Below are 15,447 nucleotides of genomic sequence, written 5' to 3'. Positions count from 1 at the left end.
ACATGTAATTCCTTAATTGCTACTTGCATATATAAAGTCAAATATGAAAATCTCTAATCTTCATGCTTATAAATAGTACACAAAAAGATCAGAAAAATTTTAAAAATCAAGTTAATAGTAAATGCATTTTACATATGGACTTTATGATCCTATTAAAACAATAACAACAACAGGAACAATAGTTTATTTTGTAAATTTCTTAGTCCTTTTTCAAAAATTCCCATCAAGTATAACTCTTCTATTCCCTTCACTCCCTAAATAATCCATTGCACATTTAAAAACATGATAAATTTAAAATACAAGAATGCACAGTATAGTTTACATACTTTTTTGCTTCCACATAACCATAAACATATCAATTCTAATACTTTAATTTTTATTTTTTTCTTAAAGTTCTAAGACCTGAAAAATATATGTAAATGTTTAAGATACTTACCTCATATTCCACTAAGATCCCTTTACCACCTACTAGGTAGACTCTGTGCTAACTACTTTTGTACAGATCATCTCATATCAAAATGCATGTGGAACTGACATTTTACCCAAAAAGAAGAAAAAATTCTGAAACAGAGTTATTTCAATCATTAGGTTTCTGCCTAAACTTAACTTTGTCACAACAGACGTAACAATCACCTAAAAGAAAACTAACAAATGATAGATATTTAAGCACCGCATCAGAGAAACTATTTACAAAGTCTAAATTGAGGGATCTGGCATTCCGTAAGACAAACAGAAACATATTTTTATTTTATTTTATTTATTTTTTTTTCAGAAACATATTTTTAAATGTAAATGCATTGCTAATTTATGGTCTTTATATATAATTCAGTCAAATTCTAAATTTATGAGGAATTCATTAGTAAAGATTTACAGATAACCTTTATGAACTTTTCATCAATTCATATATTCACATTCTGAAAAGGTCATATTTCAAAGTGTAGACACAAAGTAAAACACACTTTACCTGTGCTTCTACACTTGCTAAGCCAGTCCTTAATTCTTGTAATCCATCTTTCCACCGCTGTTGCTGCCGAAGCAAATCAATGTTCATAAGAACTACCACCTATTAAAAATTAGAACATAATAATTTCAGTAGAAAATCTTGACAGGCACCACCTTACCCAAGTGATAAAGGTTAACTCAACCTATAATAAGACATATCAATACCTAATCAATGTACTGAGAAAGGCAAAATACCACTTCTGTGGTATTCCTACCAAAATTGTATAATCTCAATCTAAAATGAGAAAGCATCATACAAAACCAAATCAAGAGACATTACAAAATAACTGACCAGTACTCATCAAAAGTATCAAGGTCATGAAAAACAAGGTAAGACTGAGGAGTAGGAGACTACAGAGCCTCAACATTTAAATACAAGGTGGGATCCTGGATTGGACACTCAAAAAGAAAAAGGACATCAGTGGAAAAAGTTATAAAATTCAAAACAGTTCATTTCCTAGTTTTGATAAATGTACTATGGTTACATAAGTTGGTGACAATAGGGTAAACTGGGTGAAGGGCAAATGTGAACTCTTTAAACTATTTTTGCAACTTTAAGTCTCAAATTATTTCTAAATAGGAAGTTATTTAAAATTATAAACTAATTATTTTTTAAATAATACTATTCATAGCTTATTAAATTTTATAAATAAAGTATACCTTTTCACAAAATGTAATGTGCCATTTTCTCAGTCTTCTATTTTCAGTGGCAAGTCGTTCAGCAGCATTTTGGAGTTTTTGGATGTAGCCTTCTAATTCTTTAGGATTATCCCAAGTAACTTGTGACTTTCCCCCTCTTCCTGCTTTTGAATTCTAAGGTTCAACAAATGACATTTAGTATTTAACACATTTCTTTTTTTGAAAAGATTCAATATTCTACAGCATTAGTCCAATTATCACTAACATTGACCTGCAATAAAAGAGCACACAATAGTTTTTTCCATTTTATAAATGATAAGGCATTCTGCCCAGAATTGAGTAGCCCCATTCCTTCCAAGTTCTCCCTCTTACAACTAAAACACCCTGGACATAACACAACAAACAAGCATAGGAAGACTAAAAGATAGAAATAAGGAGGTGGACAGCCTAGAAACCTTGGGAATTGAGGAACAACACACCTGGGTTTCCTTAATGTCTCCCTCATATCCCAGACAGGATGCTGGAGAAGTCTCCAACCTGGAACCACCCCCAGAGACAGACAAAAAACCTCCAGAAGAAGCCTGTTCCCTTTATCCACAGGACCAGGAAAACAGTGGCCTAATGACAGAAAACCTTTTTAGCAATAACCACCCTACTCCAATTCAACACCAATTGAAACCCATCCCCTTCTTCAGTTTCATTGGGATCAGGAAGTGAGCTGATCTTCCATCCCCTGCTTATGTCAGTGGGGCTTAACAGAGAGCTGAGCCTCTACCCCCATTATGCTGCAACAGAGCAGTGTGAATCAGCCCTCCACATCCTCCAAATCATGTCAATAGAGCTTAGAAGGGAGCTAGGCTTACACTCTACTTGGAGGCAACAAGACACTGCCAATTGGAGTCCCACTTTCATGGGAAGGTGTCAGTAGGGGAAAAGGGGGCACTAAACTTCAACTCCACTCATCTGAAAAGGAAGCAGTGCAAGTCAGTGTTCCATTTTTGTCAGGATGGTATCTGCAGAGCCCAGCAGAAATTTTAACATATACACTCACCCTGTCCTCAAGCTGTACTTCACTGTTTCAGAGAGAAACAACGCATCACTTAGAAAGGAATGCAAATTTGCATGGCAGTGGATTTCTCAGCTGAAACCATGAGGGCCAGGAGGAAGTGGAACAACATTTTAAAGTGCTAAAAGAAAACAACTGTCGGGCTTCCCTGGTGGCGCAGTGGTTAAGAATCTGCCTGCCAATGCAGGGGACCCGTGTTCGAGCCCTGGTCCGGGAAGATCCCACATGCCGTGAAGCAACTAAGCCCATGCACCACAACTACTGACCCTGCGCTCTAGAGCCCACGAGCCACAACTAATGAAGCCCGTGAGCCTAGAGCCCGTGCTCCGTAACAAGAGAAGCCACCGCAATGAGAAGCTCACGCACTGCAACAAAGAGCAGCCCCCACTCGCCGCAACTAGAAGAAAGCCCATGTGCAGCAAGGAAAACCCAATGCAGCCAAAAATAAATAAATAAAATAAAATAAATAAAACATTAAAAAAATAAAATAAAGTAACTTAGAAACAATTTCTCTAAAAAAAAGAAAAAAGAAAAGAATAGAAAACAACTGTCAACCATGAATTATATATCTGGTGAAAATATCCTTCAGGAATGAGGGAAAATAAAAACATTCTCAAACAAAAACTAAGAGAATTTGTCACTAGCAAACCTACTCTTAAAACTATGGCTAAAGGAAGTTTTCTCAATAAGAAGGAAATGATTTTTTTTAAAAAGCGTGGAACTTTAGAAAGGATAAAAGAACATTGGGATGTGGAAAATGTAAATAAAAAATAAACTATCCTTCTCATGAGTTTCTTAAATCATATTTGATGATTGAAGCAAACCCCATCTGATGCAGTGTTTTATGTATGTAAAGGATACTAAATATTTAAGACAAATATATAAAAGTGAATAGGGAAAAGAGACCTAACTACAAGTAAGGTTTCTATACTTCACTTGAACTGGTAAATATTAAGGCATAGCAAGTCTCTGGCATATAGTGACCCTCAATAAACAGCTGATGAATGAATGAAACTAAACAATTATAATAAATTCAATAGAATACTCTGTGAATCAGTTCAAAAGTATTTACTGAATAATTACTACACACTACTTACTGTCGTATTACTAGAGTATAAAAATAAATAAATTAGAGTTCCTGCTCTCCAATATAGAGTGGCCAGGGGAGTATTAAGAACATTAGTGTTCCTTCTCCTCCTATCTTAGTTTTTGTCCCCTACTATGTCTCATTTAACATATGCTAAATATAATTATTTACTACTCGCAACCCAATTTCTCAAAATAAGCTTCCTCTTTAGAAATATCAATAGATGTAATTTTGAATACGTTTATTAGAGAAGAAAGGGCTCTGAACACTCTGATTTAAAACATTATCTATTAGGTGAAAAGTTTAAAAATAATAAAGTATTATCCCATTTTCAAAAAGTACACTTGTAAATATGCACAGAAAAAAAGTTTAAAAAGATATATACACTTAAGAATGGCCAACTCTTGGTACTACAATCATAAAACATTTGTTCTTTTTGTTTACCTATATTTTTGAAACTTTCCATCATAAACTCATATTGAGCTTTGTCTATAAGAAAAAATTTTTAATAACATCTATAATATGAATTACATAACTTCTAGTAAATTTTAAGCCTGAGAACTAGTGTGCATTAAAAAGTTAACTTAGCAGGTCTGACTGCTATCCCTTAAAAGGTCTGCTTAAAAGATTGGCCATTAGCTGGCATCTGAGAACTTGGATTTTGAAAGAGTTCCCACCACTCTAATTTTTAAGAGTGGCTCACTGTACCTAAACAATATGGTTTATGCTGAACACTTGACTGTCTTCTGGGAATCTGGAATTTTGGTACATATTAAGGCAGAAGATACCTACATGACCAGTCCCCAATAAAAGCCTGGGCAATGAGTTGCTAATGATCTTTCCTAGTAAAGCAATATTTCACATGTGTTACTTCTTGCTGGAGAAATTAAACATGCCCTGGGTGATTCCGGTGGGAAAGGACTCTTGAAAGCTTGCACCTGGTTTCCCCAGGACTTCACCCCATGTACCTTTCCCTTTGCTGATTTTGCTTTGCATCCTCTCACTGCAATAAATCATAAGTAAATCATCTGTGAGTACAACTATACCCTGAGGCCTATACGTCCTCCTAGTAAATCACAGAACCTGGGGGTGGTCTTGAGAACCATGACACAACTAGCTATCCACTTTAAATGAAAGAAGAATTAATGGGTATATCCCTCTTCTACTTATCTTTTAAAGTATTTCTTGTCTGTGAAGACTAAAAATGTTTATTTCAAAAAGTGAGCAGGGGCTTCCCTGGTGGCACAGTGGTTAAGAATCCGCTTGCCAATGCAGGGGACACGGGTTTGAGCCCTGGTCCAGGAAGATCCCACATGCCACGGAGCATCTAAGCCCGTGCACCACAACTACTGAGCCTGCGCTCTAGAGCCTGCGAGCCACAACTACTGGGGCCCGTGTGCCTAGATCCCGTGCTCCGCAACAGGAGAAGCCACCGCAGTGAGAAACCCGCGCACCGAAACAAAGAGCAGCCCCTTCTCGCCGCAACTAGAGAAAGCCCGCGCGCAGCAACGGAGACCCAACACAGCCAAAATAAATAAATAAATAAATTTATTAAAAAAAAAAAAAAGTGAGCAGTCACATACTAACAGTTTAAAAACTAGTGTGGGTTTTCCTAATTTCATATGTGTGGATATTTAAATAAGCATAGATAAAGAGCAAATAAAACTTAAATTATAAAATCAGGAGATGATGGAAAAGCACTAAAGAGTCTTATATATAAGGACCTCGCACTTCAGTGAATAAGTAAATATAATAGCATACAAGTTTGTATACAGTAAGTCCCCTACATATGAACAAGTTCCATTCCGAGAGCACGTTCGTAAGTCCAATTCGTTTGCAAATCCAACAAAGTTAGCCTAGGTACCCAATTAACACAATCGGCTATATTGTACTGTACTGTAATAGGTTTTTAATACTTTTCACACAAATAATACATAAAAAACAAACAGACACAAAAAATTAAAACATTTTTAATCTTAGCAGTATAGTACCTTGAAAAGTACAGTAGTACAGTACAACAGCTGGCATAAACGGGTTGGCATCAAGTGAACAGGCAAGAAGAGTTACTGACTGGAGGAGGGAGAATGGGTGGAAGATGGTACAGCTGAAGGATTGTCAGCAACAGGAGTCGGAAGGCAAGCTGCAGTTTCACTCATGCCTGATGTTGATGGAATGCACCTTCACATCTTTGAAAGTTCGCAACTTGAAGGTTCATAGGTAGGGGACTTACTGTACTATATATATATAAATATATATATATATAAATTCAATTGATCAAAATCAGCACAAAAATATGTGAAACATTATAACTGTTTAAATCTATAGTTGTAAAAAATGTTACTTGTTAAGACTGAAGGAAGTCACTGGGGAGCAAAATAAAGCCTTAGATCAATGGCTGTGTTAAGCCGAAGGGTATACGAAAAAACTAAGAAATAAGAAACACTTCACATGTAAAATCTAATTATAATAGCATAAAAAGTCCATTTACCTTAATTATCTGTTCAAACGCTAAGGCAGATTGTAACATCATTGGTCTCTGACTTTGAATCATTTGTTGATCGATAGAATTGTAAAAATGTGCCACCTACAAAGTAAAATTCCAATTAGGAACGATTAATAATAAATAGCAACTTAATTTAAAATTTTTCATTTTTAATTATTTGAATGGAAATATTAACTCTTCTCAATTATAAAATTTAGCAAAAAATTAGTTTTTCATCTCCAATAGAGCACTTACGCATGTATTAACATACAAGAGCAGCAAGTGTAAGTATGTGCTGAGTTCATATAATCTGCCAAGTCATGTTCTGGTGGGTGATTAAACAAAGACTATAAAACCTAGTCTCTGGAATCAAGAAGTTCACAGTCTCATAGGGAACACAGAGGAAACCAGTAAAGCATGTTAAAGTGCTAAAAAACTGAACTTATTCTTGCAACTCTAAGAACCTGTTCCTTCGTCAGTATATAACACAATGATTTATCCATTTCTCAGACCAAAAAAAATCTTTGAGTTGTCCTTAACTCTTCTCTCACATCCCACACCAGTAGAAGTCTATTGACTATACCTTCAAAACATATATTGAATTCAACCACTTCACCTACCTCCATCAATCCCACCCCAATTCAAGCACCCTCATCTCCTGGCAAGACCAGTGCAACAGTATCTGAACTGGTCTGTTTCCAACTGTGGCCCTATGGTCTATTCAAAGCATTCAAAGTAGCCAGAATAGTCTTTTCTTAAACATAAATCATATCATACCTTTAGCCTATTCAAAACTTTCAAATGATTCCCCAAAATATTTGAGAATAAAATGTAAAATCCTAAAATTCTTACCTGAAACCTTCCAATGGTTTCCCAACACACTTAAGAATGAAATCCAAATCTAAAATCCTTACCTTGGCACATTATACATAAACTGGTCTTTAGCCCCACACAAACCCCTCCCTAATTGCACTGCAGTGAAATTGGCCTCCTTGCTGTTTCCCTAACTCTAGAGTCTTCCCTAAGAAACTCTGAAAGTCATTCATTCCCTCTGCCTGCAACAGTCTTCCTCCAGATATCTGCATGGTTCTTTCGCTCATTTTGCCATGTCTCTTCTCAAATATTACATTTTCATTAAGGTCTCCCTTGGCCATTCTGTATAAAATAGCAGCATTTATCACAGTCCTATTACTGTTTTCTTTTTCTTCAAATATGTGCTTATCACTACCTAACACTGTATTATTCATGCATTTGCTATCTATGTCCCGTAATAGTGTCACTCAGTAAACGTTTGTTGAATTAATCAATGAATCAAAAAATAGGGATACCTACAAGGTACCATGGTGGACAAAAGAGGACAATGCCAGCTCTGTCAGGGAAAAAGGACAGGTTCAGGGAAGAAGACCAAGTGGACACCGTGGAATGAGTTTAATTAAGGACTTTAAGAAGACTGTCTTAATTTTTGTACCCTTAGCATGTCAAAACTTCTTGGCACAGAGTAGGTGCTTAAAAAATGTTTCTTAACTAATTTTATAGCAAGTCACTTCTTTCCACTAGTATGCATAAAAATATACTTTATTTCGTGGGGAATAACCACTCTATTTGTTCTGTGCCATAATAGTAGTCCCAGAAAAAGCCCCATCAGGAAAACTAGAAGCAAAATAATATATAAAATTACAGCAATCTGGCCATACTGTTTTCTATCCAATATCCTACTTCATACCCCCCACTCTAGCTAAATGTGTGCTCATAAGTAAAGGTATACACAATAGATTCTCCCAGTTGATCTTTCAGGGGTAAATATAAATACTATATGACCATTCAAACATCTTTTGAGCTTTTATTTTGTTAGACTAAATACTTAGGATAGAGAAGTCAGCAAGCCTCTCTGCTTTTGGAATATATAGTCCCTCTATCTGAAATGATCACTCACACTACCTTGTGCTCTTGAGAAAACATAGGTATACTCTTTCAAACTCACATTAAACATCATTCCTCTGTAAAGATTTATCTGATACCATCTCTACCCTACCCAGGAAAATAATTGAAAATTCCCACCTCTATGCTTTCACAGGACTTTCTGAACATCTACCTATAATACAGTATTCATTAAACACTGTGTCTACTTGTTCACTATCTGTCATCACTATATGAATTATAATGGAATAAATATGGGCTTTGGAGTCAGGGAGACTTGGTATTAAATCCTAACTTCATAACTTACTAGCTGTGTAGTACTGGGAAAACTATGTTACAAATCTGATCCCCAATTAGATCAGTGAAAAATGGGGGTGGGGGTAATTGAAATAACATAAATACAGTATCTACCAGAAGCCCTGATATTTAATGAGAACTCAATGTTTAGTTTGCTTTCTCCCATTAGACCAGTGGTTCTCAACCATGGCTGATTTGCACCCAAGGGGACATTTGGCAATGTCTGGAGATATTTTTGATTGTCAGGACTAGGTAGGTGCTACTGGCCAGGGATGCTGCTAAACATCCTACAATGCACAGGACACCCCCCACAAAAAAGAAGTGGTCCAAAAGTACCACGGCTGAGAAACCCTGTACCAGAGTGTGACAGTAATATATTCATTTTTATATCCTCACTACACTGTGCCTGGCAGTACAAGTGCTCAAAGAACCTTTGTTGGATGAAAGAGTGAGAAACCAAATACACACAAGATACTGTTCTTGCCCTCTAAGATCTAGTAATCAAATGAGAGAAAAAATATAAAACTCCAATACTACATAAAAGTGTTCTAAGAGTGATTTGCACACTGCACACAAAATAAGGAACAATCAATTAAAAGAAGACACAACAATTAAAGTGACTTTTGAGTTGGGAATTAAAGGATAACTTGAAGTTCTTCAATCAGAGGGAACAGGTATCAGTGCATAATGACAAGTTCAGAGAAGAGCCAAGTTTCATATTACTAAAGCACAGGGTGCAACATGAGAGGGAAGAGTATAGGGAGTGAAGGCCACAATCAGTAAGGTCAGCTAGGGTATGATTAAGAAGGGTCTTGTATACATGCTAAGGAGAGAGACAATGAGGTAATAATAGTTGGTTTTAAACAGGTAAATGATTTGATGGCAGTGTGCTTCAGGTAGACCAAGGAAATGACCAAAAACAAAGACCAGTCCATCAGCTCGGTAATTTTCTAAGAATCTGCCCCTAGAAGGCAGACAAAGGACCCTTAATTAGAAAGCCCTTTAAGATCCATGCTAGTAACATAAAAGAAGAAAAAAAGAGAAAATAATATTCTATTTTTCTAAATGCTTTTAGAATGAAAAGCAGTAACAGTAATACCTCAAATTAATAAAAGTCCCATATAGGGGATTACAAAGCAAATTTTGTAATGCAGTCATTTAGCAAACTGTAACTTCACAAGACTTAATGGTGCTATTCTATTAGCCTAACAAAATCAAAAGCAGAAAGCAAAGCCCTTAAAATACTCTAATGTAATGAACTCAGAATAGCCATGTTTTCAAAAATATCATTTCTTACTTGTTTCAGAATAATTGCTTGCTTGCAGAATTTCTGTGCAATGTTTGCAACTTGCTGTATTTTGGCAGGAATAACAAAGCCAAGTGCAGAAAGCTGACGAACTTCTCTCAGAAGAATCACCAACCGATCGGAATAATGCACTTTTAATGATCCATCATTAGGATCCAACTCCATAATTTGACTATTAGCCTCAATACTACAATACAAAATAAATAACTTTTTAAATTTCATGTTCTCACTCTTTTGACTGATGAAAAACATAATTTTATACTTACAGAAAAGTTGTAAAAACTATTAACTCAAAGTAAAAATAAGATTTTAATTATAGTTTTCAAGTTATATTTTTTTCACACAGTATTTCACAATTCAGATCTTGATAACAAACTACAATATCCAAAATATACCATCGTATCAATATTTCAACCAAGCAGCTTCAACTTCTTTTGAAGTCAGAAAAATCAATATCTTAACCTTCAGCTAAGACTCAAAATAGACATCAAATCCATCATAAAGAGAAAAGGTTTTTATTCATTTTCTAAAAAGGTATCTTAGATTTTTAGTCAGCCTCTTGGTTCTTTAAGACTCTCATTAAAGGATCAATAACAAATAACATCAAAATACTAGGAGTAGAGATATTCAAATGTTTCATTCTTCTACTCTTCATTTCACTATGTAAAGACTGTCTTTTCTCTGTGTTTCTTCTAAAAGCCACAATAGCAAATTTTACATTGGGGCACTCAAGTCTCCACGGACTGTGAAAATGCTGAGGGAAATTAAAAGCATTATGTTTTCATGACCCTTCTTTCAGGATCATGTTTATATAATGCTTTCTTTCAAATCACTTTCAAAATTAGGAGAACTTGCAGGTCTTAGAAAGTAAGTTACTGAAAAGCAAAGAACAAATCTATTCAGGCTACTTAATAACGCATAAAACAAAGCATAATAAAAAGCAGATACTTTAAAATGTCTTAAAATAATAATTTAGCCCAAACTGTCCTATAAGAACATAAAGCCTATCAGAAAATTGTAACAGTGACACTTTTTGCCTTTATTTGAAACCAATATTCAAAATTAGTTTCTACCTACCAGCATATCCTGAAATATGTTCCAAAACACACTTGATTCTATGCGACAATGATGGGTTTTACCCAAAAAAAAGTGAGAGTCAGAAGTTTCATCACCAAATGAGAAAAAAATAGGTTGAATAAAGTTAAACAGGCTTTTTTACTGCAGATCTCAGTCCTTTTGGTACTCCGTCTTACACAGTGGATCTCCACCAGAGCCGTAGTGATAAACGTGCAAATTCTCCAAAATTAATTGACTAAAGAACTCTTTACTTTTTTTTGGGGGTGGGGGGGATCATCTCTAATATTTTAGGCTCAGGGTAGAAAGGGAAAGAGTTAAATGACATAAAGTTATAATCATTATGCTTTATCACCTTTGGTTCTTTCATTCTTCTTCCAAAACCAAAATGCAAGATAAAAGAAAAAAAATTATTCATTCAGTTTAGGAAGCTACCACTTTGGGCCTAATTATTCATTGCAGCAGTATAGGGAAAACAAACAGAATTTCATATTATGGCCAAAGTTACTTTTAAAAAGTAACAAGTTTCTAAAAACTAAAACATGGTAAGTTTCTAAAACTACAGACAATAATATAATGGGGAAAGTTGACCTGAACAAATAAACAATGGTTTTTCTAGGCCATCCATTTTAAATACCCATTGGAATAATTAGGGTAACCTATTAAATTACATTCAATATAGCTTAATAAATATTTACCAAATCCTTGTTACGTTGGACAACATGAAGAAATATTCTTCATCTCAAGGAGCTTAAAAATAACAAAATTTTAGTTTACAATATGTATGGGGGGGTATATAATATTAACGTAAAAAGGTAGGAAAACATACGTATACCAGTAACAAAAAACCATGGGAGCATGAAAACCTAATTCCAAAATAAGAATCTGCAGTTCTGGGGAATAGATATGAGAAGCAAAAGGAAGGCAGTCAAAGTTTCCAACCTTAATGACTTAAAAGTTGATCATCAAAACCTAAACAAAAAAAAAAAATTCTAAAAGCAGCAGCAAGTTTGGAGAAAGGAGAGAGGAGTAGAGATGATTAATTACATCTTGTCATTTGGATTAATAACACAAGAAAAAAGATTCTTGTGTAGATTTCACTGTTTAGTATACTTATACTTACCACAAACCGGATTTGGAATCAGACAAGCCAGATTGAATATCCCTGGACCAATCATCAAATTGTTCTTGTTCATATAGTTTAAACTGGTCTAAGAGATCTTCAGCACTTCGATGGAAAGATCGAAATCCTGACAAGTCAGATAAAAGAGCCTCTGCAATCTTGATAGTATCATCCACCTTAAAAAGCCAAATTACAAGAATATTTATTATTTAAATTCTAACAAAATTAGCATAAAATCAGCTCTCTTCTCTGTTCTGTGATTCAGAAATTATTTTCCCATTCATCTGTAAACAGTAAAATAGAAGATTTGCCAGTGAATTTAAGAATATCAACCCCTACTTTGCTTCTGAACTATACAACCTCAGAATAGCAAAACACAGAAGATAACACATACAAGGCATAATTTGAAGGGTACAATAAGGGAAATTCAGGTGAAACTCCAAGAATTCAGCAATACTCCTAAATATGTTATGCAATAATTTGAGCCCTTTATTAAATGCTGTGGTTAAGAGCTCAAACAATAATTAGGCCAATTTGGATGCCAATTAAAGAAGAGAAATGCCTTTCCTCCACAAGTATACAAAGAACATTGTCGCAACTTGGAAAGCTGACTAACAAAGTTAGGCAGAATATTACAGAAAAAACATCAAAATATAAACTTGAATAAACAGAACTCTCAAATATGCTAGCCTTTATAACATTCTATATTTGCTTGCTCTTAATCATACATTAAAACCAATTAATATTTATTACATGAGTCGAATGCAAGGTATTGTACCACATACTAATTAGTAAGCACATAAGATTCTTAGATCAGCTTTGATAATATTAAAATAATAGTCTTTTAATTCTATAAATTGCTGCCACTACCTTAGGCAATACCATAATTACTTTTCACCATTCCTTTAACTTCCTTTCAACGTAGGATGATTTATTTACATAAACATACTTGCAGATAGACTTTGTACGTACCAAAATTCTACAAAGATACACTTCAAAGAATTTAAAAATCCTTTGAAAATTATATATTTTTCATACTTTTCACTTTTTCAGAGTTCTACATTTCCACATGAAAATTAGACGAAAATGCCAAAGAAAACAGAGAATGTTTTCTTAATGTTTTCACTACAGTTCTAGAGTGCCTTCTACATTAATTTAGCACATTTTACAATTAGTATTCTTCAACATTTATTAAAACTAATACCTTCAGTTCCAACTGACGAACCCAAACTATATTATTGACAACTTCTGAAAGGTTTTTGCCAGAAAGTGGTCCAGATGCGTCACCAGGAATTCCACGGCATCGGTTTTCAAAATCTAATCGAAAGTCTATAAAATTTAAATAGAATAAATGATTACACACATTCAGCAAAGATTTCCTAAATGCCTTCCATGTACCAAACACTATGCCAAATACTGTGAATAGAAAAATAGTAACAGTTGGTCCTTTACTCTCAGGGACCTCACCACACATCAAGTGAGAGAGAAAATAACCAGTTAATTCAAGAAATCTGTCATTTATTACAGAAATAGTAAATTAATCTTCAACATACAGATGTCATAAAATATAATATCTTAATCCTAAGCGGTATACAACAAAGGAAAAAGTAATCTACAAAAATACTTTTTCAAGCAAACACTATAATGTCTGATAAACTTTTACCTTTAACTGAGTCCATAAGTCTTGCCAGTAAAGTTTCTCTTTCTAGCATCAATTCTTTGCTTATGGTTGGACGCTTCACCAACTCTTTATATTTCAGAAATGCTTGAAGAAGCTAATATGAAACAAATAAGTATATGTTCATCCCAAGTGAATCAACTAGGTAAAAACATGAGTATCTCCTCAAACAGCTTAAGGGAAATACTAAAAGTTAAATATTTCAATATTTTACCTGCTGTGGACTATCCTGAATTTCTGAAATATAATTTTTTAATTTTCCTGCTATTTTTTGTTCCACAGGTGCAATAATTTTTTCATATTGAGACACTGCAGCTTTCCATAAAGGCTAAACAAATTAACAATATTGTTAGATTTTAATATTTTTTAAATCGGCCTTTAAAAAGAACAACACAAACAGGAAATTATATAGACAAACACATATATATTCAACCTCAGTATATGGATTATACTGCACAGGATTCAGGCCAGTAAAAGGTTCAAATACTCGAGCCAGGCATATGATTTTCTCATCACTGGCAGGTGAAAAATAGAGAAGTTTCTCATGAATTGTTCTAAGAGCCAAGACCTAAAACATAAAATATTAAAACAACAAATTTATTTAAATCAATACATCAGCACAAATAGTCTAAAATCTAAAGATATTGGGCAAGAATTTCTTTAACCTAGGTTCTCTGAAATGAACAGTAAATCTGAACTGTAATTTTGGTAATTACTACTCATCAATAATCAAAGTGATACTCAAAGACATACCGTATCACACACTACTATCAATCAGTGTGCTCAAATCTAGTTAACATATACAAAATCTAAATATTTTTAAACTATGTTTAAAGCTCATTTAGGTCAAGTTTTAGAGTCTCTCCTCCTTACTATAGTAAAAACTTCTGATTTCCATTATTCTGCCTTAAATTGCACTTCTAATAATGAAACAATATGTTAACAACTCCATTATGTATAATCTATGAACAGTTGGAAAACAATTTATTTCATTTTGTATTTAAAATTTCTACCAACCATCAAAAGGTAATCAAAAAGGCTAAGTAAAAATGCTATAATCTTCCATTTGAGTTGAAAATATCAGAACAAACTCATGATTTATTTTTCTCTTGATAAAAACAAAAGTACCAATTTAACAATGCTGTCTACTGAGACAGCCTAAAAGCACTGATAATTAAATAACATTTACCACTTCTTCAACCAGATTGTTGTTGTTAAATACCATTTTCCACTAATAAGAACCAGGATCTTTGGAGAAATGCCTAATTCCAGGTATGAAACAGAAAATGTAGATGGGCCAGTACATTTTGAGGGGCCAGAATGTAAGGAAGTTATCAAAGAAATACTGGATTAATGTCAAAAATGACACAGAGCCAATGTAAAGGGGTACTCACTGTCCAAAGATAGGACAATTTGAATATAGTAATAATAACTACGATAAAAAAATAAATAAATAACTACGATAAAAACTACAATGGGTTGAAACTCATAAAATATAAAAACTCACAGGTTCATAATGATACTATTTAAAAAACATTTCATTGATTGCCTATGGAACTTACTGATACTAACTTATTGTTCATTGTACTAAAAATGATAAATAAAAACTAATTGTCTATACTACCATTCCTATACAAACCATATTTCAGGGTCACTAAAAAACTGATGAAGACATGTTCTTCCAACATCACTAATAAATGCACAAAGAACAACAGAATTAAAAAATCATCATTTTCCAACTCCTCATGATAAATCATTCAGAAAAAGCTGATGAAG

At 34.0% G+C, this 15,447-nt stretch overlaps 1 protein-coding gene across 5 annotated transcripts in view; it reads right to left on the bottom strand.

Moving 5' to 3' along the window:
* Positions 1-15,447, bottom strand: part of DYNC2H1 (dynein cytoplasmic 2 heavy chain 1) — a 365,046-nt gene that overhangs the window by 333,750 nt on the left and 15,849 nt on the right. For all 5 annotated transcript variants that reach the window (XM_082339858.1, XM_082339859.1, XM_082339860.1 and 2 more), the window contains exons 7-15: positions 14,105-14,239; positions 13,886-13,999; positions 13,657-13,768; positions 13,198-13,322; positions 11,994-12,169; positions 9,788-9,983; positions 6,283-6,378; positions 1,663-1,815; positions 965-1,063 (exon numbers count right to left, since the gene is read on the bottom strand). In XM_082339858.1, the coding sequence (XP_082195984.1) occupies positions 965-1,063; positions 1,663-1,815; positions 6,283-6,378; positions 9,788-9,983; positions 11,994-12,169; positions 13,198-13,322; positions 13,657-13,768; positions 13,886-13,999; positions 14,105-14,239 (1,206 nt within the window). The remainder of the gene's footprint in view (positions 1-964; positions 1,064-1,662; positions 1,816-6,282; positions 6,379-9,787; positions 9,984-11,993; positions 12,170-13,197; positions 13,323-13,656; positions 13,769-13,885; positions 14,000-14,104; positions 14,240-15,447) is intronic.

The sequence above is a fragment of the Balaenoptera borealis genome (assembly GCF_965194805.1).
Source record: "Balaenoptera borealis genome assembly, chromosome: 11".
Classification (NCBI taxonomy): Eukaryota; Metazoa; Chordata; class Mammalia; order Artiodactyla; family Balaenopteridae; genus Balaenoptera; species Balaenoptera borealis.
Note: the sequence above shows the minus strand (reverse complement) of the source record. Positions and strands in the feature narration are given on the sequence as shown.